This window comes from Trachemys scripta, chromosome 12 (genome assembly GCF_013100865.1).
Source record: "Trachemys scripta elegans isolate TJP31775 chromosome 12, CAS_Tse_1.0, whole genome shotgun sequence".
Classification (NCBI taxonomy): Eukaryota; Metazoa; Chordata; order Testudines; family Emydidae; genus Trachemys; species Trachemys scripta.
The window spans coordinates 10878233-10899395 of NC_048309.1; the positions used below are offsets into that span (position 1 = coordinate 10878233).

A 21163-nucleotide genomic window follows, 5' to 3' on the forward strand; every position below is an offset into this window, starting at 1 on the left:
CCGTTCAAAGACAAAATAAAAGAACAGAATGGGGCACTTGCATAATCAGAGCAAGATCTCTCTAGCTAGGCCTGAGGTCCCTTTAATTCTTAAGAGGTCTCTACCACAGCCTTTACCCAACTAATATTCTACTTTATAGTCTGAAGAAGTTTCCTATCTTGCTCTGCTTTTAAGTGGGTACTTATTCCTTCCAAGTGAGAGTTCAGCCACTTTTTCCTCGCTGCAGAATCACTGAAAAATGGGTTGGAAGCAGAGAACAGGCATATTGGGCAGTGTTTTATTAGGTTAAAATAGAGGGGTTACCTGAATGGCATCCAGGATGGTACCCTAGCATAGGGACAAGGGGATGAGTAGGGCAGTTCTTTTACAAATAAATGTCTGAGGAGGCAGCATGGATCCAGTGGAGTGAGCACCTGGAGCCCCACGCTTTCTATTTCCAGTTCCACCAGGCTGTGAAACTCTGGGGAAGCCACTTCCCTCCTTAGCGCCTGGTTCCCGTCCCATCCTGTCTGTTTAGACTAAAAGCTCCTCAAAACAGGGTCTGTCTCTCACTCTGTGTGCACAGCACGGGCCCTTAATCTCTGTTCAGTGAATTGAGTGAGAGAATTTGGTATTCTCATTCTAGCCATTAGTGGAAGCTCCTATGCACTGCAAAGCCGCCTAGTCATTCGGCACAAGTGGCAGCAGCTCCTTGGAGGAAACGGGTGCTGGGAGTCTGATTTGAAGTGCAGCAGTAGAGCTGGGCGTGAGAACTTGCACAGTGCAGTCCAGTCAGACTCTCATTTTAGGAGCACCCAGTATTTTCAGAAATGCAAATAATGCCGTGAAGTTCCATGAGGGGATATACAAATGGCTTTAATAAACTCAGCCCATGCATGTGCCAAGTAGACAGAAGCAAGCAGCTACTTTGTTTTATAAACCAAGTTTATTCATAGTCCCACTATTTCTTCTTTTCTTACCAAGTGAATATGTTCTGTTATCTGAAACAGTAAGAGTGTTTTGGCCCACTCTTTTGTTGATTGTAATGGTCAGCGAAAGCTTAGCATGCAGGTACTGCACCTTACTAAAATAAAAAGCCTTTTCCCGTTAGACCTTCTTTGCTGCTAAGCTGAATTGCCATGGAATAAGCTGAGCCTACAGTGGTTTCTTCTTCCTCACACAACTCTGTTGTGAGAAGTAGTGGGGGCTGTGAGAATCAATAAAACCTCATGGAAAGTAACAAAGTAAATCAGAAGGCCTGGTAAGCAAGAGCGGCAGTGGCTTATTCATGCATTAATGCACTCAGCAAGTTTTGTGAGGTGCTTTAAGGGGGACATTTCCCTCCCTCCACTAAAGCTAGTAGAGCTCAGAGCTTGCAAGGTCAATGTTGTTCAGCAACTGTGGGCACCAATAATTTAAAAAACAAAAGACTAGGCCGTTTCATCAGAAATAAGCAATCAATCTCATCATGACAGTAAAAAAAAAAATGGCAGTTTCCCATGTATGGTATCTTTGCTTCAGAACAGATCGGTGCAAAGTGAGGTAATATAGGCGCCCTGTTGGTAAGGGCTGGGGAACATTAAACAAGGCGCCGCCTTTTAGAATCTCTCTCCATCTCCTCATCTGGAGAGTCTCCATTGCATCCCAGAGGGGACACCATGTTCAGCAGAGGATCTTCAGATGCACGGCCAAACAGGGACAGCAACAAAGCCACTCCATAACCAGTAGCTCGTTCGCCCTAGAAAGAAATGGTTACACTTCAGATTTTAATATCACTTGGGTGTTGCACTCATCCTCACTCTTTTCCAAGCAGGATGTAAGTGGCACATCCAGGCAGAGAGCTGACCCGTGAGTCTACGCACATTCTTGGGGTGGCATTTTCCAAAGTGCCTGTGGGAGTGAGATGTCCAACTCCCTGAGCTGCTTTGGAAAATCCCACCTTTTATGCCGCCCTTGGCAGAAGAACTCTGAAGAAGCTCACAGGCAGACATTTCTGACGGATCCTGCTGAAAAAAGTGCTAAATAAGCAGGCACCACACACAAAGGAGAAAAATGGAGAATCCTAATAATACTTTAAGATATGCAGATGTCTAGAAACATGCACACTACTAATGCAGAAATCCCAGTCTGCTCTGTAATGATACAAATAAACACAGCACAACATCCTTTACAATGATCTTTACCATCAAAGCAAGAATGTATTCTATGAAACTGATCTACAGATGAGTTGGAAGTAGTACATGGTTGCTCTGTAAGAGAAGCCTCCTCTCTTTCTCTGGAACTGTACTCTTGGGTTAAGTTACGGCTGATATTGGTGAGTGGGTGAAGTTTGCACTTTACTGTAGTTTAGTAGGAGGCAGAGTGCAATTCATTTGCAACAGACAGACTGACAATTACTGTGTTGTATTTATCCTAACCCCTCACAGCAGAGAATCCACAATTCAAAACCAGAGAGGAAAATCCAGATGCACAATTTTTTTTTTTTTTTTTAAAGCAAAGCAGCTAGTTGGTTAGCAAGAAAAGAATGAGCATGCAAATATCTGCTGAGGCACTGGGGGAGCAGATAGAGCCCCACAGAAATTTGACAGGCAGCCCACACAAGCCAATTGGGAAGAGACAACAAAGCAAATGCTGTACAACTACCATGAAAGGATATTGGGCTAAATCACTTATCCCCATGGCACATTTTATGTACTCATTTCTTAAATCTGTAGAAGGCTCTTAGTTGGGTTAAGAATGCACATGTTGCTGCAAATCAGAAATTAGACTAAGTAACATTTAGAGATTTTTTTAAAAATAAAAAACCCAAATAATTTACCGGAATAAAGCAGGTATCTTTCTAAAATCTAGATCTCTTTGTACAGTCATTACTTCCTACAAGAAAGCTTTCCTGTCTAATTCCCCCACCCCACATCAGAGAGCTCTGCAAAAGCAGCAAGCAGGAAAGGTGACAATTCACACAACAAACGAACACACTCACCGCATGGACAGGTGCTGCAATGTCTATATGGACCCAGACTCCAGACCAATCGAAACCGATGTGAGAAGCAATAAAGAGCCCAGCACAGGAGCTCGGAGTATTGTCTCTGTCCTGGAGAAACAGTAAAAAGTTTGGTTTTGTGAGATAATTTGTCTTTAAAAATATTGTTTGTCTAAAAATAACTCGTAACAATTTCTTTACATTACCCAGCATTTTAGAAGAGGGGTTCTCAACCTTTTTCTTTCTGAGGCCCCCCAACATGCTATAAAAATTCCACAGCCCACCTGTGCCACAACAACTGTTTTTCTGCATATAAAAGGCAGGGCCAACGTCAGGGGGTAGCAAGCAGGGAAATTGCTTGGGGCCCGTTGCCACAGGGGGCCCTGTGAAGCTAAGTTGCTTAGGCTTCGACTTCAGCCCCGGGTGGCAGGGCTTGGAGCCAGCCCCAGGTGGTGGGGCTTCGGCTTTCTATCCTGGGTCCCAGCAAGTCTAATGCCGATCCTGCTTGGCGGGTCCCCTGAAACCTGCTCACGGCCCCCCCGTGGGCCCCGGACTCCTGGTTGAGAACCACTGTTTTAGAAGACAATGTACAAATCCACCTCTCATAAAGCCAGCAAGTTCTCGGGTATGCAAGAGTGAGCTAATGCCTGCTGCTCCTCTTTGGAGTTACCTCCCCACTCAGCTGTGTTTTCTCCTTACCTCCGTTCCTGGTACTAAACAGAACCATTGTACTTTTACTGGGACAGAAGGGGTGGGTTACACAGCCATGATGCATGTGGCAGTTAAGACAACGCAGAATCCTCCATCACACCAATTCCAACCCCACTTATTTAGCTTAGATATACCAAGGTCAACAGCTGAAGTCACCACAACCAGACCTGAGGCCAGGCCTGGCTCCCTTTGTCAAAAACAGAGCTGTTTGCAAGTGTCAATGGCAGGCAGGTTTCTAAAAGCTTTTATCAACTACCCATATATCATTTTTGTATCTTCTAGCCCCTCCTCCAACTGGTGCATTATGCAGAACATGCACGGGGAGTCTGGCCTGAACAATTCTGATTAAATAAGGGAATTTAAAAAAAAAAAAAAAAAACCTACTGCCACAGAGTTCTTCATATCGGCTACAGCAGAGGTAAATTCACTAAAATGGAGCTCAGGACAATACACAAGAGGATGGACCAGGTCTCCGCAGTTCCTGCCAGCTATAACACAGGCCTTCTCCCAATCTTCATTGTTGGTGAGGACAGCAGCATGGTATTTCCCTGTGGCAATTCCCTAGTGAAGGATAAGACACAACCAAGTAGGATTAATATGGGTTTAGTCCCAAACGCTTTAGCGGACGTGCTGGATAGAACAATTTTCTTCTCCCTACTTGGCGCTAGCAGTTGCCTGCCCTGCAACATGGCTATCAATGACATGCCCACTGAGAAAACATATCTGAAAACTAAAGAAAAAGACTGAGGTGTTATAATTAAACAGAGGGGTTCTGGGCATCATCAAAACATTTTACATTTCAGAAAAGAAACCCATTTCACAGTGAAATAGTCCACCTTCATCTGGGCTAACACATCGGCAGACACACAAAGATCTCCCTGGGGTATCATAGCCAACAAACTATATGGCTGTATGGCTACACGCCCATGTTTGTTGGTCCAGCAATGAATTATAAATAAAATAGCTCACATGCACAGACAACCCACCTAGCATTTTGTGTCAACCACAGATAACATGGACATTGTGAATGCAGGACCCTTCATTGGAAAGGTCATTTCACCCTAGATCTGCAGTTAGGTCTTGGATTCGACCTGAGACCTAGAAGCCATATGTTGTTAGAGTTTTCCAGACAGGTACCATAGGGCAGACATAAGGCAGGTTTTCAAAAGGACACAGTTACACTGGCATGCACAATCTCTGATGTATGCAAAAAGCATGCTTCCAGGAACTACCCAATTTTTAAATGAAGACTAATTCTAACCCCAGACATCCAGGCCAGATCTCATCACAGGAACTACTGCCTGTCCACACCATCTTCTATAAAAATGTTATAGTGGTTTGCAAAAGTGGTATTTCAATGTCAGTTTTTACTTTTTTGCTAATATTATATACTGTGTGTAACATACGCCCTACATTATATAACATACCTTGTAAATCAAGCCTTTGCCAAATAATTAACTGCAGACGCCAGGCCAGATACTCAGCTGGTGGAAATCAGCATAGCTCCACTAACTTCGAAGAAACTAGTGTGATTTACATCAGTTGAAGGTCTGGCCCATTAATCTCAATCTTGTATAGAACTTCCAGCTCTTGTAACTGCTAAACAATATCCAGCTATAGTTACATCATCAGATAAAAATGTGCTAGGCCAAGCACAAGTTCTCTTACCCATCCTTGTGGTGATGATAAAGCCTAACAACATTTCACTCCTTCATACAACACATGTCTTGTGCCTAAGCAAAGGGGATGAGTCAAATTTACTAGGCTGAATTTAGAAACACCCATGTGTTCACCATTATTGATGGTTATTACCTCCAGCTTAGTAAACCCCGCAGGGACTTCAATGGGAATAGGATCAGACCATGGAAACTGAAAACAGCATCTTAAACACTGGTTCAAGTTCTCTCAAGGAGAAACTGATAAAACTGTCAACTTTTGAATAATACTGGAGCATTTACATGAGTTTCATTTTGTCTCTGAATAAATTCAATTTTTTACTCAATTACGTATGAGATATAAAAGCTCATAAGGTACACAAACCATGTCTGACTAATGTAGTTATAAATATAACACGCTGGCAAAGTGTGTTGTATTCCCCTCTGTTGGTTGGTCCATATAGAGGATAACAGCCTATTACTGCTGCTAGCTAACAGAGTTACTTTTCCAGCTCAAGTTGTAGAGACCTGTGGTTTGTAGCCTAAAGTGCAGCATGCTGTCGCCACGGACAACCTACAGTGGTGGCATGGGGCCGTTACAATAAAAAGCTGTCCTCCAGCAACCCAGAGACCTTGCAAACAAGTACCTGAGCTCCGGTGAGAGTGGCCATGTCAAGAATGATATCAGCGCCGAGATCCTTGCATGCATACGCTACTCCATCAGCCAACACCAGCCTGCCCTCTGCATCAGTATTGTTGATCTCCACAGTTCTAGGAAGAAGACGTTATTTAATGCAACAACGTTTCAGGTTGGGAATTACATATGCAAAGAGATCCTGCTATGCAGCTCTAAGATCCAAAACTGCTGCAAAATATTGTGTAAAATAAACAATTTATAACCATCTTTTGTTTCTTTATATTTTCCAATTTAAAACTTGCTGCAGATGTTAATATTGTTTGATTTATTCTCAGTTACTTGGCTAAGGTATCGTGGACTTCATTTGGCACGGTGGCTATCGCTGGGAAATGTATGAATGATATGAGGGTTTATTATTTGTACTGCTTAGCACGTACAAGCCTAGTGATGGATCAGCACCCCGTTATGTTAGCTGCTGTACAAACACAGAATGATAACAATAAAAGGTCCTTGCCCCTCTAAGAGCTTACAATATAAGAAAATAGATTCTAGAGCTATACTCTTTGTTCACTTGAACTGGAGCCATTTAAATAAAGTGGAGAGACAAAGCACTACTAAATACGTCTATGAAAGGGACAGAATCTTACTTTCCCGAGTAAAGGACATGGATGTCATCAGGTCTTGTTGAATTAGGCCCAACAGAATTTTCAGCCAAGCAAAAAACAGCATGAAGATTGTCTTTAAAGCCCTGTAACAATAAGAGGAGAGATTCAATTCAACATAATGTACATAGTTTAGTGTGACTGAAATCAATGAGGGATTCTGGCTTTTAGATACGTCTATTACCATGAAATGCATTTATCACATGCAAAATCTGTGACAAGTGGCTTCTAGTCTGGAGCTGATGTCCAGATATGTAAACTCATTGGGGCAGGGATTATCTTTTTGTTCTGTGTTTGTACAGTGCCTAGCACAATGGAGTCCTGATCCATGACTGGGGCTCCCAGGTGCTTTGGTAATACAAATAATAATAATAAAAAAAAGACAGCGTAGAGATTCATTGACTGTAGCTTCTGAGTTTTCAGTGGAGAGATAATAAGGAACCTAACAAAAAGAAAGCAGCACACGCTGAGAAGAGAGCATGTGATGTGTGTGTTAGGGTGGGGAACTAAAGCTTTTGCCAGCTGCTTAAATCACTGAATTCAGCCTCTTTCACTCTCTGGCACATAAGTCTAGTCTCCGGGGGTCTCATTTATTTTGTTCTCATTTCTGTTGTCAGATTCAGTGGGCGGCGATATACAGGAGGTCACACTAGATGATGTAGCGGTCTCTTCTGGCCTTAAACTCTGTGCATCAGAATTAAAAAGTGTCTCTGTTCAAGATGTCTGCATCAACAGAGCTGGTTGAAACTTTGTGAAATTTGATTCTTTGATAAAAATAATCTAGACGTTTTCGTAAATTATTTTTGCTCTTTTTGACCAGCTCTAATAGGGTCAATCCAATCCAAAGCCTATTAATGTTGACAGGTGTTTTCTAACTGACTTCAATGAGCTCTGGATCAGGCCCCTTCTAAGTACGAGCTCATACATAAAACCAGAGTATTACTATATGAACAACAGTGGTGCAGATTTTCAGAAATGTGCTACTGCACACGTTCAACCTCAATACAGCCCTAAAAGCATGCTCAAAACACAAAGACTGGGCCAATATTTCTAGCTACTTAATCATCTCTAGCCACAAATAAAAGATTCAGATAATAAATCCTTTCAACATGACAATTATAAAGACTTGTGACAGCATGTTACAAAGTAGTTCATGATGAATGGGCTTTTATTTTCCAATGCTTGTGTTTTCTATTACTTCTATTTTAGTTTCGAGTGATGCCTGGGGAGCCTTTGATAAATTGCTCCCATCTCTATCACTTCCGGCAATCTCAGGGAAAAGCCTGTAGTAGTTATGAAGAAGGCTAGATACAACAACAGTTGGTCTATAGCCATTTGTAAACTGTAAGCCTTCTAAAGAGGAACCCTGAAAGAACAACTGCAAGGCCATGTGGACCCCAACTGGATTAAACCAGATACCAGAAGAGATCTGATGGACGGTCGTTTCTCCAGACAATAAGCTGAGTGACCTTATTGCCTATTATCATTGCCCCGCAGGGCCTAGTTATAATTAGCATTCTCCCTGTAGAGGACATGGCAATGCCTCCTGATTTTCCGAAATTCCACTATGGAGACTTCATTTGGAAGACGACTGGCTGTCCTAGAGTATGGTATTCACATGTGTGTCAATGCATCACTTCCCATCCCATACCGGTCTACTGCAGGATTTCTCACACCTCGACGTCCATAAGAGACAAGATACTAGTCCATTCAGTCCACGGGTCCGAGCCACTACAGCATTTCCTAGGGTTGCCCCACTTCTAAATGGTACCATAAGGTGTCTCACAATGAAAAAGAATGATCACTGTGTGATATCCTATTTTGCTGTGAGCTACACTGCGTGCTCTTAACAGCTGGCAAATAATTCGTATTTTCCCTTCTCTCTTTTTCTCTCCTTCTGATTAACTCCCACTCTGTTTTTTTCTGGTTTATAACCAGTTTATATTTGTATTTTGTTTGATGACATTTTAAAATATATCACTGTTTTCATGTGTACAACATGCTGAGTGCACTGGGATGGGGGGGCGGCTCCTTTTTATGGGGGAGAAGGAGGAAAGAGTGGCAGCTGGGTCTTAAATAAATCTGCTTTGATCTCCTTTCACAATTTTCAACAGCAGCAGTTGCTTTTAAAAGAAGCAAACTCTTGGTTGTGTCAGAGGTCAGTTTCACTAGGGATCTTTTGATAAGCTTCACCTGCTAGAGATGCCAGGACTTGCTGAGCCAGCTCATGGTCTTAAGTCCAAAGGGCTAACCCAAGAGTTAGATTGGCTCTTTGTACTTTGTAAATTAAAGCCAACAACCATTCCTATAAAAGGACAGCAGTAGGGAACCATCAAATAACCTCACACACAAGAGCTGGGGTACTTTACAAATAAAGGGATACAAGAGACACTGTGCCAACCAGAACCTCCTGCTGGGCAAAGTTGATCTGCATGACAAAAAGCTGTTCTATTCATGTTCCATAAAAGGAATTCCACCAAGTGCATGTATATTTACTCCTCTAAATAGGAAATGCAGCTAAACTAATGCTTAGAAAGGTGGACACTCCATCCCATCCATCCCATTATCAAATGTCCCCAGACAGATGATTGAATCCTGTTGATTTCTCTTGCAGGATCTACACGTTGCTTTTAAATACCTTAAATCAGTAACAAAAATGAATACTCCCCTACTGTCCAAATTACAACTTTGAAGATAGCTTCTTTTTGGACTTATTTACCTGGCATTTATTCTAGAGATTTTAAAACTAAGCAATAGGATCCTGGTGTTTACAAATACGTAGCCTGGATTTTCTCAGAAATACAACAGCCTTTGCAGGCTTAATTTGCCCAGACTAATTTTACTGCCATATTGCACAGTCATAGTAATGGTGTGTGAAAATGACCAGTCATTTACATGCACATTTATCAGGACTGTGAACAATAATTGCACACAATAGGTGCACATGCACTTGTAAAACTTTGGTGCACAATCGTTGAGGGATAATTAGTATAAAACGAAGTCAAGTTGTCATGTTGACGGCATACGTGGCTTTTGTAGTCCCATCGGAGTGCTGTGAAAATTCTGTCTTGTCCTTTGGAATTGTGTGTGTGTGATTTAAATTATTTGAGGTGTGAGGGTTACAGAGCTAGAGCTTAAGGGAAGCTGCTCCTTGCAAATTTGCTTCCAACTGCAAGACTGTGCAGATAACTATGAGGTTTATAGTCCTTCCACATCAAACACTCCTGTTATAGCCAAGAACATAGCTAAAGTCATAATAAACTGTTGGGAAATGGAAGTTTGGCATCTGACCATCTCCTGGACAGATCTTCTCTCAGACTTGTATGTTAATCCACAGCAGCAAATGTACTTTGAACCATGGATATTTCTTGGAGGCAATGGTTGCTCCATCAGCAAGACCTACAGTGATTGGATTTATGGTGAAAGCTGAATCCCTCTGGCAGCGGTGACACTAGGTTTATTGTTATTATTATTATTATTATTATTCAGAATGGTTCCCAACATTTCAAGGTTTGGCTTTATGCTGGTCTCCTTCTACCTGCTGTCCACAGGAGCAAACCAAAAGCCAGCTCCTTGCAAGACCATAAACTGTTGATGGGGAAAGATAAGCCTGTTTTCCCAGTGTTCACACCTTATCTACCTATTTGCTGACAATAAAGAAAACATTCAATGCCCTCACCTGAGGCAGCTGATTAACAGCGTATGACAACACTACATAACAATAGTGCAGGAAGAGAAGAGCAACACTCTTACACGGTTATGTACTGCTAACACAAAGATATTCTTCTCAGCAACCGCAGCGACTAACAATTCTGCAGAATGGATGTGACCCAAGAACTTCTCAGGATATGAGCATACTTAGCACTTACACATATAGGCTCCGGTTTGGAAAAGTGATTTCCCGAATCGGGGCCCTAGTGCTTTACAAACATTAATTCCCAAGACCCCAGTGATGTATGTAAACCTCCCCATTTCACAGAGAGGCAGGCACTGATGGGTAGCAAGTTGTCCAAGGCCACTCACACTTAGAACTCTGAAGCTCCTAGGCCCCAGTCCAGGGAACACAGTACTAGACAAGACTGCATCTTCTTGGCAATACGTGAACTTAAGCAAGAATTCTGATCTAAGTTATGCTGACTAAGATTTCACTTACTTGCTTTACCGTGGCTTTGAAGGCACCCAAAACAGCAGCCGCTCCACCACAATCGCGTTTCATGCCAGGCATAGTGGTCTATTTAAAACAGAAATATATATATTTATTTGTGTGTGTGTGTGTGTGTATTCAAAAACATAAGGGAGAGTCACAGTTTTATTCCCTGTTAAAACTAGAATCTCTGATGCAACCTTAACTCTCAAAGCTTTTGCTTTGCACCTTAAACTTTGAAGACAGAAAACGTATAAACGCTATTGCTAACGCACTGAAAATTAACAGCTTGCACTTTTTCGCAAGGGAAGCTTTCATAACATGATCTGCATACTGGACAAGCTATTTTTATGTTAAATACAGTCAATTCTCCAGACATTGTTTCTGTCTGGCTCTTACTAGATCCTGTTTTAGAGCTGAAAATACTAAACTTCTGTTGCTATTTCAGCATATAAAGTCAACAGGCTGCAATGTTCTCTATGGGCCTGACAGCATGAGTTAAAGTCAATGGGTGTCTTTCCATTGACTTGGAGGGGTTTAGGATCACGCTTTAGGTTCAGGAATGAAGGCCCTTCAATTCTAGCTTTCTTCTAATGCTGCAAGCTACTGCAGGAGGAAAATATCAGCAATTTAACTGCTTTGCCACATGTTCCCAGAATCTTATTTGCCACTTGCACCCTTATGGCTTGTTTACAGCTATGCACCCGTGAAGGATCTCAAGTATAAGTGTTTAACTCAAAGAAAAACATCTCATTTTCCATGGACATTTCCGACATAAGTTATCCACTTCGACTTTATCACAAGCAGAGATGGAAGTAGGACACTGGGTATGTCTACACTGCAATCAGAGCTGTGACTGCAGCACACGTCGACAGACCTGATCTAGCTTTGAGCCCGCTATCACAAACAACGGTAGTTAAGCCATGGGCTATACATTCCTGCCCTGGATTCTGGGTATGAAGTGGAGACATGCTGCGGAACGTGCTTAACTGCTCGTCATTTGACATAGCTAGAAGAAAGCTAGTTCGAATATATCTACATGTACTGACTGAAATGTAGACATTCCCCCAGCCACCTATTCTATCTACAGATACAGCATTTACATACCTTTCCCTTAATGCTGAGGCCTCCGGTGTCATACACAATACCTTTCCCAACCCACGCAATGGTTTGTGTCGCACCATCTGGGGTGTGACTGAGTACTGCTAGGGCAGGCGGATGAACAGCGGCTTTGCCAACTCCATAGATACCTGGAAAAGAAAGATTGAAAAACCTGAGTTGTTAGGGAGGGAGGGAGGGAGAGAGAGAGTCCGCGTGTACCAAAAGTCATAACGAAGTGGGCACTCTCCTGAATTAAACTGAAAATGAAAGACTGAGCTTTCAGCAAGACATACCTCCAAATCCCTTCTCATTCAGCTCCTCATCACGAAAAATGGTTGGAACAATCCCAAGATCCTTGCCAACTTTTTTGATTTCCTTTAAGGTGATCATAAAAAAATATATATATATATAAAATTAAAAAATAATAATTAGCCAACGTTGATCAGAATGTGCATGTGTCTTTCCAAAGCTAAAGATGCCCACCCACACGTGCACTGCGTGCAAAGCCACAAAACGTTCAAGATCTTGGGCCTGATGCTGACCTCTTGATCGTGTCATTCTTTTGACTTCAGTGGAGATACCACTGATTTATGACAGCGTGAGGGCTGACTCTGGCCTTTAAGTTCTGATAGAGAGAGGAGCTTTTAAATAGGAAGGCCAGCCAGCCTCCACAGAAGGCACTTTCCTATATCAGACCATGATGAAATAGAGAAGGAAAGTTCATGCTCTCAAAAACTTTGAGTAAGAGTAAAATAATTTGCACATATGGCTCCCTTCACCTCATGGTCCCAGAAACACTCGACAGTGATAACTGAACAGCATTCCCTTTTCATGGATGGGGAACAAGTGGCTAAGGGACTCGTTTCCAAAAGGGGGCAGCACCCTAGAACCAGTGGGAACTGTGAGCCTCTAGTACCTCTGAAATATCAGCCTTAAGTGACCTGTCCAAAAATCATGGAGCAAGCCAGTGGCACAGTCAGAAAGAGAATCCAGCTCTCTGGACTCGTGATCTGTTTAACTGGGCTTCCCTCAAACTCGCCAGTGCTCTTCAGCTGTGAAAGGTTCAGACACTAGGGAGAAGCCTGTAACAGCTTCATGGGGATGCCTGCCATCATTCACACTGCCCAAGATTTCGCTAAGAGATGCCAGCATTAATTCTAGACCGTGACATTCAAGACAGACTTCCAATAAGCAACCTTGTTGCAAGGTGTATCACCAACCTCCAGGAAGCTGTTAGTGTTCATCTCATTGCATGGGGTGTCCACAATGCGAGCAGCCAGCCTCACCCCTTCTGTAGCACTTGCCAAACACTGGAAATAAAAGGCACAGACAATCGAGAGCTGGCGGACTAATTGCACAACGCTGCACAGAAATTGGGTTCAACGTAAAGGCACAAGATGTGCAGTTTCCCGATTCTCAACTGCAACAGATCCTTGTTCAAGTCCAACACTTTTGCACTGCCTATTCTTCAGCTCCAATTAATTAGCTGTGCCTTAAGGAAACTGAATTCCTTTCCAGCGTGAATTGACAGCACAATGTAACAGTCCTTTTCACTGTCCTACTGAACAATCACACAGCGCAATGTCAAGTTATGAATGCAAAGGAGAGGGCATGAAACCGATTCATATAATGAAGGGCTCCTATAAACGGTGGGCTGCTTATGCTGGAAGCCTGTGGAAATGATATAGTCCTTTGGAGGGGAGGCTGTAGAGCAGATTAACTCTGGAGGCTTCAATCCTGTTTACTATTGCAATACATTTTACATTGGCCTCCATCTTAAACTGGCCCAGACAAGGAAGATGGTGCAGAATAGAGCAGCCTGCCTGGTGAGTGGTGTATCCAAAAGGAAGCATGTGACATCAGTGCACTGGGGTCTGCAAGAGCCATCTCATATTTTCTGGGTTGAATTTATGGAGTGAAATCCTAGTCTCACTGAAGTCAATGGGAGTTTTTTCACTGAATTCAGCTGGGGAAAGGGTGTCAGGATTTCACTGTAGAACCGTGGTTCTCAAACTGATTTGATCACGCCCCTTTCTTTGTGTCTGCAGTAGTTACCACCCAAGTACATATACTGATAAAAAAATCCACTTGCAACTCCCTAAATATCAAAAACAGTAAGGTACTGATTCAAACCGAGCCATTTAAGTATATAGCAATACCATACCATGCCACCCGTACTGCTGCCGCAGCGCTACTTTCAGACCTGGGGGCCAGAGAGCAGTAGTTGCTGGCCAGATGCCCAACTTTGAAGGCAGCGCTGTTACAAGTAGCTTCTCGTGTCCCCCCAGAATGTATTCTGCGCCTCCACAGGGAGGAGGCCATGCCCCAGTTTGAGAACCTAGAATCTAGGGGTTGGTTTTGAGCCATAAAGCCTTAAGTGGCTTGGGTCCTGTCTCCATGATGGGGTCCGTTTTCATTACTCATAGGATAATACTTAGTCCTGCCATGAGTGCAGGGCACTGGACTAGATGACCTCTCGAGGTCCCTTCCATTCTATGATTTTCTCGTTTGGGGTGAGGAGCAGCTGCTGTTACGCGACTGCCCTATATTGTACTATACGGTCATAACAAAGATGCTTAGAGCTTGGGAAAGCCACTTTAAAAAAGAAATAAACACAACTATATCCTGCCTTTAGCCAAGCTATGAATACTTCCCTGCCACCCTCATGAAAACTGATTAGCTGGGCTGGCATCATTTTGTGTTGTGTAGCTAATCCAGCTCGCAAGCCAGGGCAGAAGCAAAGGCATAAACTAGAAAAATTTGTAACTGCTCTTCTGACAGGGATAAGTGTCAGCTCAGTGACACTAGTCAACCTAGGCCTGTTCAGCTCCATCACAGCCAAAAACATGGTTGAGGGGTTCCTGCAACTAATCAAGTGATATGCTAAGTTCATGCTGTATAATACAGACTTGCAGCTCAACTCTGACTGATTATTTCCCTAGTGCAGAGGTTCTCAAACTGGGGGTCACAAGGTTATTACATGGGGGGGTCGCGAGCTGTCAGCCTCCACCCCGAACCCCACTTTGCCTCCAGCATTTATAACAGTGTTAAATACAAAAAAAGTGTTTTTAATTTATAAAGGGGGGGTGGTTGCATTCATAGGTTTGTTGTGTGAAAGGGATCACCAATACAAATGTTTGAGAAACACTGCCCTAGTGTCTCATTTCTGGCTACAAAGTTTCACTAGGAGAATAAAACATTGAGGTGATGTAATGTCACATATAAATATCATAGGCCATATTCTGGCCCCAGAACATTCAGCTACTGGTGACTTCAACGAGAGATGCACATATGTAACAAATGGTAGAATTCAGCCTCATAAAAGCAGGATAAACTTACTGTAACTTCCTTTGGCTGGAAACATATACACATGCCTGATTCAATGCAATATTAGGCCATACGTTAAAATCTATTAATTGCACTTAAGACAAATATTATAGAAGTGACGTCTCTACCGGTATGTGATGTGTCTGTACAGTTCTCCGCGGACACAGGAGTCTGACCCCTGATTGAGATCTTTAAGTACCTCTGCAAAAATATCTTCAGCATTACCAAGTCTGAGTGCTATAAAGTTATATTCACATAAGTGGTAATAAAACTGAGTTGATCTGTGACCATTTCTTATCTTGGGTGCAGTAGATATTCTACATTCATTAGCTACTGAATGGTAATTCATATCAGTGTCACAGTTCTGAAAGAAAACTGGGCTGGATATACAAGGAGCAACGTGACAGCTAACTGAGAGAAAATCTGTAACTTACTTTAAGTGTTTCCACTTCTATGGGCCCATTGTTCTGTCCAACCAGGAAAAACTCCACAATTACAGTTTTCTTCTCTGTGCGCCTAGATGCACTGGACCGGTGCGTGAACAGTGGGAATGCCCTGGCTAGCGCACAAGCTGAGGCAAAGACTTCAGAGCGCTCACAGACCATCTGAAATACCAGCAGGAAGACAAATGGGTCACAAAGTGTTAGAAGCGGATGAAACTGGATTATGGGGTCTGTTATCCTTGATAAGAGTGCCAGGGACAGAAAAGAGAAGGAGCTCAGGCCTGGCCTATACACAGACTTTAAACTGGTTAAACTATTTCAATTAGGGAGTGATTTTTTTCCTGAAATAGTTATACTGGTATAACCCCTTGTGTGGACACAGTTATACCGGGATGAAGGGGCCTTAGACCAGAATTGCTTCTTCCACTTCCCATACAGAGATAAGCTCTTCTGCAGGACCCTGTAACACTTTAATCCAGGTGCAAGTATGTCCACACTGGGGTGTGTGTACTAATTTAATTACAGTAATATAGTCAAAGCGTTTCAACTTTAGTGCATAGTCAAGGCCTAAGAAGCGTGGGAATTGCCTGTCTATATTCCAAGCACATTGACAGGAAATTACTACTATGGGAAAGGCTAAATATTAACTTCGGGCTCTTGATACATACAGTAGATTCTTGAAGTTTACAATAGGAATGAGAAATGCAAAACTGTTGTAGAGAAACATTATAAATGTTAACTCAGAAGGAACAGACTTAGATCAACTGGCCTCCCAACTAATTTTTCATGTGATGAGTGTTGTAGATAGCCTAATAGTTTATCTAGAGAAATGTTTCATTACTGACAGTAACTTGAAAGTCACCATTCAAACTGGCCTGCAGGAGATACTTGTCAAATTAAAAAGTCTCTCCAGTTGCAGCAGTTTAACTAAATCCTTCTCTAGACTAGGATTCAAGTGTGACATTAGCAGGTGTTAGCTAACATGTTTTCAGAGTCTAGTGTAGACAAGGCACATTGCCTCTAATATATCCTAAACTGGTTGTGTAGCATGTATTAAAGGCAAGAGGCTGCTTCTACATTATACTTTTAAAACACGCTTGCTAGTATGTGTTAATGTCACACCTTAGATCTCATCTAGACAAGGCATCTACTGCTGCAAACCCTTTGTTTGGATTTTTATTCCAGATGAGTGCATTACATCAATCTAGTTTAAATCTGTTTAAAAAAAAACACAATAAAAACAATTCTTAAAAGTGATTTAGTTAAACCGGTGCTCACCTTGTGCAAAGACTAGCTCTTCCACTTAGTCCTTGGCTATGCTAGAAAGTTGTACCACATTATGGGCATGCCAACAGCAGAGTAGCATGCCAACAACAGGACCAGGGCATCCAAGCAGGTTTTTACTCGGGTGGCTAGCCTGAGCCACTGCCCGTGCTACCCCCAGATATGTTGCTTTTTGGCACATTAGCTAGAGCAGAGCTACCATGTCTATCTACCTGCACCTGGAATCACCTTCCCAGCTGTAGTGTAGACAACCCTGTGACTATACCAGTAGAGTTATACCTATGCAACCAACCCCCAGCATAGATGCAGTCATATTGCTATAAAGTGCTATATACAGTATAACTAGCGCAACATGGAAAAGGGAATAAGCTTTATCAGTATAAATCTTCTTTATGGTGGTATAATTGTGTTCACACTAGGGCTTTTATTGCTTTAACTGTTTTGGTAAAAACAAAATAATCCCCATCCCTCTCGAACTGAAATAATTTTACTGATAAAACTTTCAAGTATAGACGAAGGCCTTATTCTACAGATCAGACTTCCTCAAATACAAGAAAATTCTTAACTTAGCTTTATAACAAAGGTACTTTCTAATTGTCACTTACAACAATACATCTGTTGATACCTCCTGGAAGACAGTTTCGAACAAGGCGGGTGATGAAGTGAGCTGCAGATGGGCTATTGTGTCTGCTAACCTTGGAAGGTAAAGCAGCTACGGTGGCATAGTTCAGGTAGAGGGGACAGTTGTCGGTGGGATTTGGATTCAGAGTGCTTAATGCAGCCTGCCATATCTGAGAGGAGGAGAAAGGGAAAGAGATTAAAAGCAAAGAACAGTACAACACTTTTCTATCAGTCTCACTCTTGGTATTTCTGATGGATTGCCCAACTGTAATATTTAGGTGCGGAAAGTGTAGAATGATGCACCTGAGTTTAGATACAGTGTCCGCTAGAATCCACATGCAGGCAACTTTTTTTATGATGTTTTTATACACACAACTTAAATATGGATACATACTTCCATAGGCAGTGCAAGTTATGTTTGATACTACATTAAACATGGAAACAGGCCATTTTATGTAATAGCTATTCAAAGCCTTTATAATTAAAACTGTTTTAATAGTGATAAAAAGCTGGTTTGATTTATTAGCATAAAATATATAGCTGTTTCACATGGCCATTTAATTAAAAAAGGCGATGAGAGACAATTGTTCTTCACTAGAGACGCACAGTCCAATCAAGAACTGCCACACATCTAGCAAGCTAAAAATCTTAATGCAAAAATATTTGGGGTTGTTCCGTAATTTTTAAAAAGTCATTAGGAGAATCAAAATAAAAACAGATCAACACATTCCATCCAAACAGCTGGGAAAAGGGAAAAAAAACCAACATGATACGTTTCACCCTTTTCTGAAAATCCAATTTAGGTCTCAAGGTTGCCATTTGGCATGCAAGAATGTATATTTCAATAATTACAATATCCTCACCTGGCATTGCTAGAACACCTGTGACCTCAAAGGAACATAAAGCACTTTACACCCATCAAAGCAGAGGGAAGGTAAGATCAGTTCTACATTTTAAGTTGCAACGGTCCCCTCAATGGGCACATGGCAAATCCCACAGATCTTCCAGAACAGCAACAGGCTCCTGTCAGACGTTGCTATCTTAACTGCTGTGCCTGGAAGCCCTACCGGACCCCCCTCTACCGGGAAAATGACCTGCCAAGTGTCTCTCAGCTGGGAAGGGGGATTCCTTTGGGGAGGAGCCATTTTAAGGTTCATTTATAGCAGGGGTTCTCAAACTGGGGGTCGGGACCCTCAGGGGTTGCGAGGTTATTACATGGCGGGGGGGGGGTCGCAAGCTGTCAGCCTCCACCCCAAACCCCGCTTTGCATCCAGCATTTATAATGGTGTTAAATATATAAAAAGGTGTTTTTAATTTATAAGGGAGCCGCACTCAGAGACTTGCTATGTGAAAGGGGTCACCAGTATAAAAGTTTGAGAACCACTGATTTAAAGCATCATTCATTGAGAGGCAAAGGATTTTGCTTTGTGGGTTTCAAGGAGACATTTAAAATCTCATTTCGCTTGAGAGGGCCCTGCTAAGCCCTCCTTCCCCACAACACTTTGTCCCCAGCCCCAATCCCCTGAACTGGGGCTCCCCTCACAGGGAAGCAAGAAGCAAGGCAACCACACCACGGTCTCAGGCAGGGCTCTGAGGCCCCCATTCACCAGAAACTGCTCTGCTAGGACAGGCAATCAGAGCTAGTCGCTTCCAGCCACCGCAACCAGGGCCGGCTCTAGGCACCAACCGAGCAAGCTGGTGCTTGGGGCGGCAGATTGTTCGAGGCGGCGTTCTGCCCAATCCTAGGGCGGCACGGCCGCTTTTTTTGTTTTGTTTTTGTTTGTTCCGCTCCGACTGCCCTGTAGGGGGCGGTGGCGCGGAGAACCAGAGCGCCCTGCAAGGCAGTCCTCTTCCTTCACTCCCCGCCGACCAGAGCGGAGCCCTCGCGGCAGTGCAGCGGGAGGGGCCGCGTGGCAGCGCCCCTGTTGTAGCCCTGGCCGCCCCCTTCTCTCCCCCCCCCCCCCCCCCCCCCCCCCCCCCCCCAGCCGGTCCCCCTGCACCCGCGCCGCAGGTTTTTTTTTTTTTTCCTTTGCCGTTCTGGCCGCCCCATTTTTGTTTTGCTTGGGGCAGCCAAAAAGCCAGAGCCGGCCCTGACAGCAACTTTTGTATTTCTGCTCAGAAAACACAGGAAGGTGATTTGCTGACTTCCCCTGTGATTTCCCTCCCAGTCCCCACCTGCAGGGGCAGGCTCACCCAGCTGCAGAGCTAGGAGATTAGAGCTGAGATTAGAGCTGAGCTGAGTGCAACCCACCCAGCCTGGAAGAGGAAGGATGCTCTGGTGCGGCCCAGGCACAGAGGCATTAGGTAGAGACTACTCCTAGAAGGATGCTCATTCAAATGACACACATCTAGCAAGCTAAAAAGGGATTTTAGCCCAGGGGGGGGATTAAACACCTCCCCCAAAGGGGGACTATACACCTTGCACCCCCAGGACTCCCAAGCCAAACCCCACTCCAGGAGGGAATCATGCACCTTAAGCCCTCCGGAGTCTCCCTCCACGCACACGCAGGGGCCCAATCATGCACCTGGCAGCCCGGTGGGATGAGTAACCCAGGGGAAGGAGCAGGGGGGAAAAAAATCAGCCTTGACCCAAAAGAAGCCCAATTTGTAGAGTGGGGTTGCGGAAAGGCACTGAATCAAATTGCAAACCCTGTATGTGATGGAAACCACTTGAAGCCAGGGGCTGCGGCACCAGCCCCAGTCCCAGCACCTATGGCCCTGGGGAGGATCATACACCCTGCAGTCCTGGAGAAAAGGGGCCCTAGAGCGGAGCGGGAACGTGCGCCCTGGCGCCCAGCATGCATCCCGCAGCCCCGCCCGGGGGAGGGGAGAGGAGATCATGCACCCTGAAGCCCGGGCTTGGGGATGGCGCTCCCCGCAGCCCCGGGGAGAAGTCGGGGGGTGGGGGGGCGCACCCCGCAGCCCCAGGGCGGGGAATATCGTGCACCCCGCAGGGAAGTCGGGGGGGGGGGGGGATCGCGAGGGATAGCGAGCAGCAGTCAGCGAGCTGCGGGGGAATCGTGCCCCCGGCCCGGCCTCACCTCCTCGCTGACCCGTGGCTGCAGCTTGCCCCGCAGCTGGGCCCAGGGCAGGCGATGCAGGTTGTGCAGCTGGCCCAGCACGAGCAGCGGGCGGCTCTGCGGATCCGCCTCCCCGGCGCTGGCCTGGAACTCCAGCTGCACGTTCGCCATCTTCCTGCCCGCAACCCCGGCCCGGCCCGGCCGCCTCCCCGCGCAGCGCCGCCGCGGGCGCCCCATGCGGCCGCGCCGGGCACAGCCGCGCTCCGCGGGGCACGTCCCTCCGGTGCATTCTGGCTCGCGGAGAGCTCAGCAGTTCGCAGCACCCTCGCCTGGAGGGAGGCGGCTGGTTGGGAACAAATAAAATCATCCCCCCACCCCCTCTTTTTTTTTTTTTTTTTGGCTGAAAAATTGTGAAATTCAAAATGACAAAGCCCTGGCTGGGATGATTTAGTTGGGGATTGGTCCTGCTTTGAGCAGGGGGTTGGACTAGATGACCTCCTGAGGTCCCTTCCAACCCTGATAGTCTATGAAATGTTTCAAGCGGCCTCTAGGCCAAGCGACTGGCAGCAGCTCAGGATTTCGACTCCACCTGTATGAGG

At 44.4% G+C, this 21163-nt stretch overlaps 1 protein-coding gene across 1 annotated transcript; it reads right to left on the bottom strand.

Annotated features, from left to right (window-relative positions):
* Positions 1–909: 909 nt before the first annotated feature.
* NPEPL1 (aminopeptidase like 1) lies at positions 910–20793 on the bottom strand. Its single transcript, XM_034787319.1, has 12 exons — positions 20586–20793; positions 17529–17714; positions 15631–15801; positions 13090–13179; positions 12163–12244; positions 11876–12018; positions 10778–10855; positions 6610–6710; positions 5973–6096; positions 4055–4231; positions 2960–3070; positions 910–1717 (listed from the first exon to the last, which is right to left on the bottom strand). The coding sequence occupies exons 1-12, from the start codon at positions 20733–20735 to the stop codon at positions 1559–1561; spliced, it is 1572 nt and encodes a 523-aa protein (XP_034643210.1). The 5' UTR covers positions 20736–20793; the 3' UTR covers positions 910–1558.
* Positions 20794–21163: the final 370 nt, after the last annotated feature.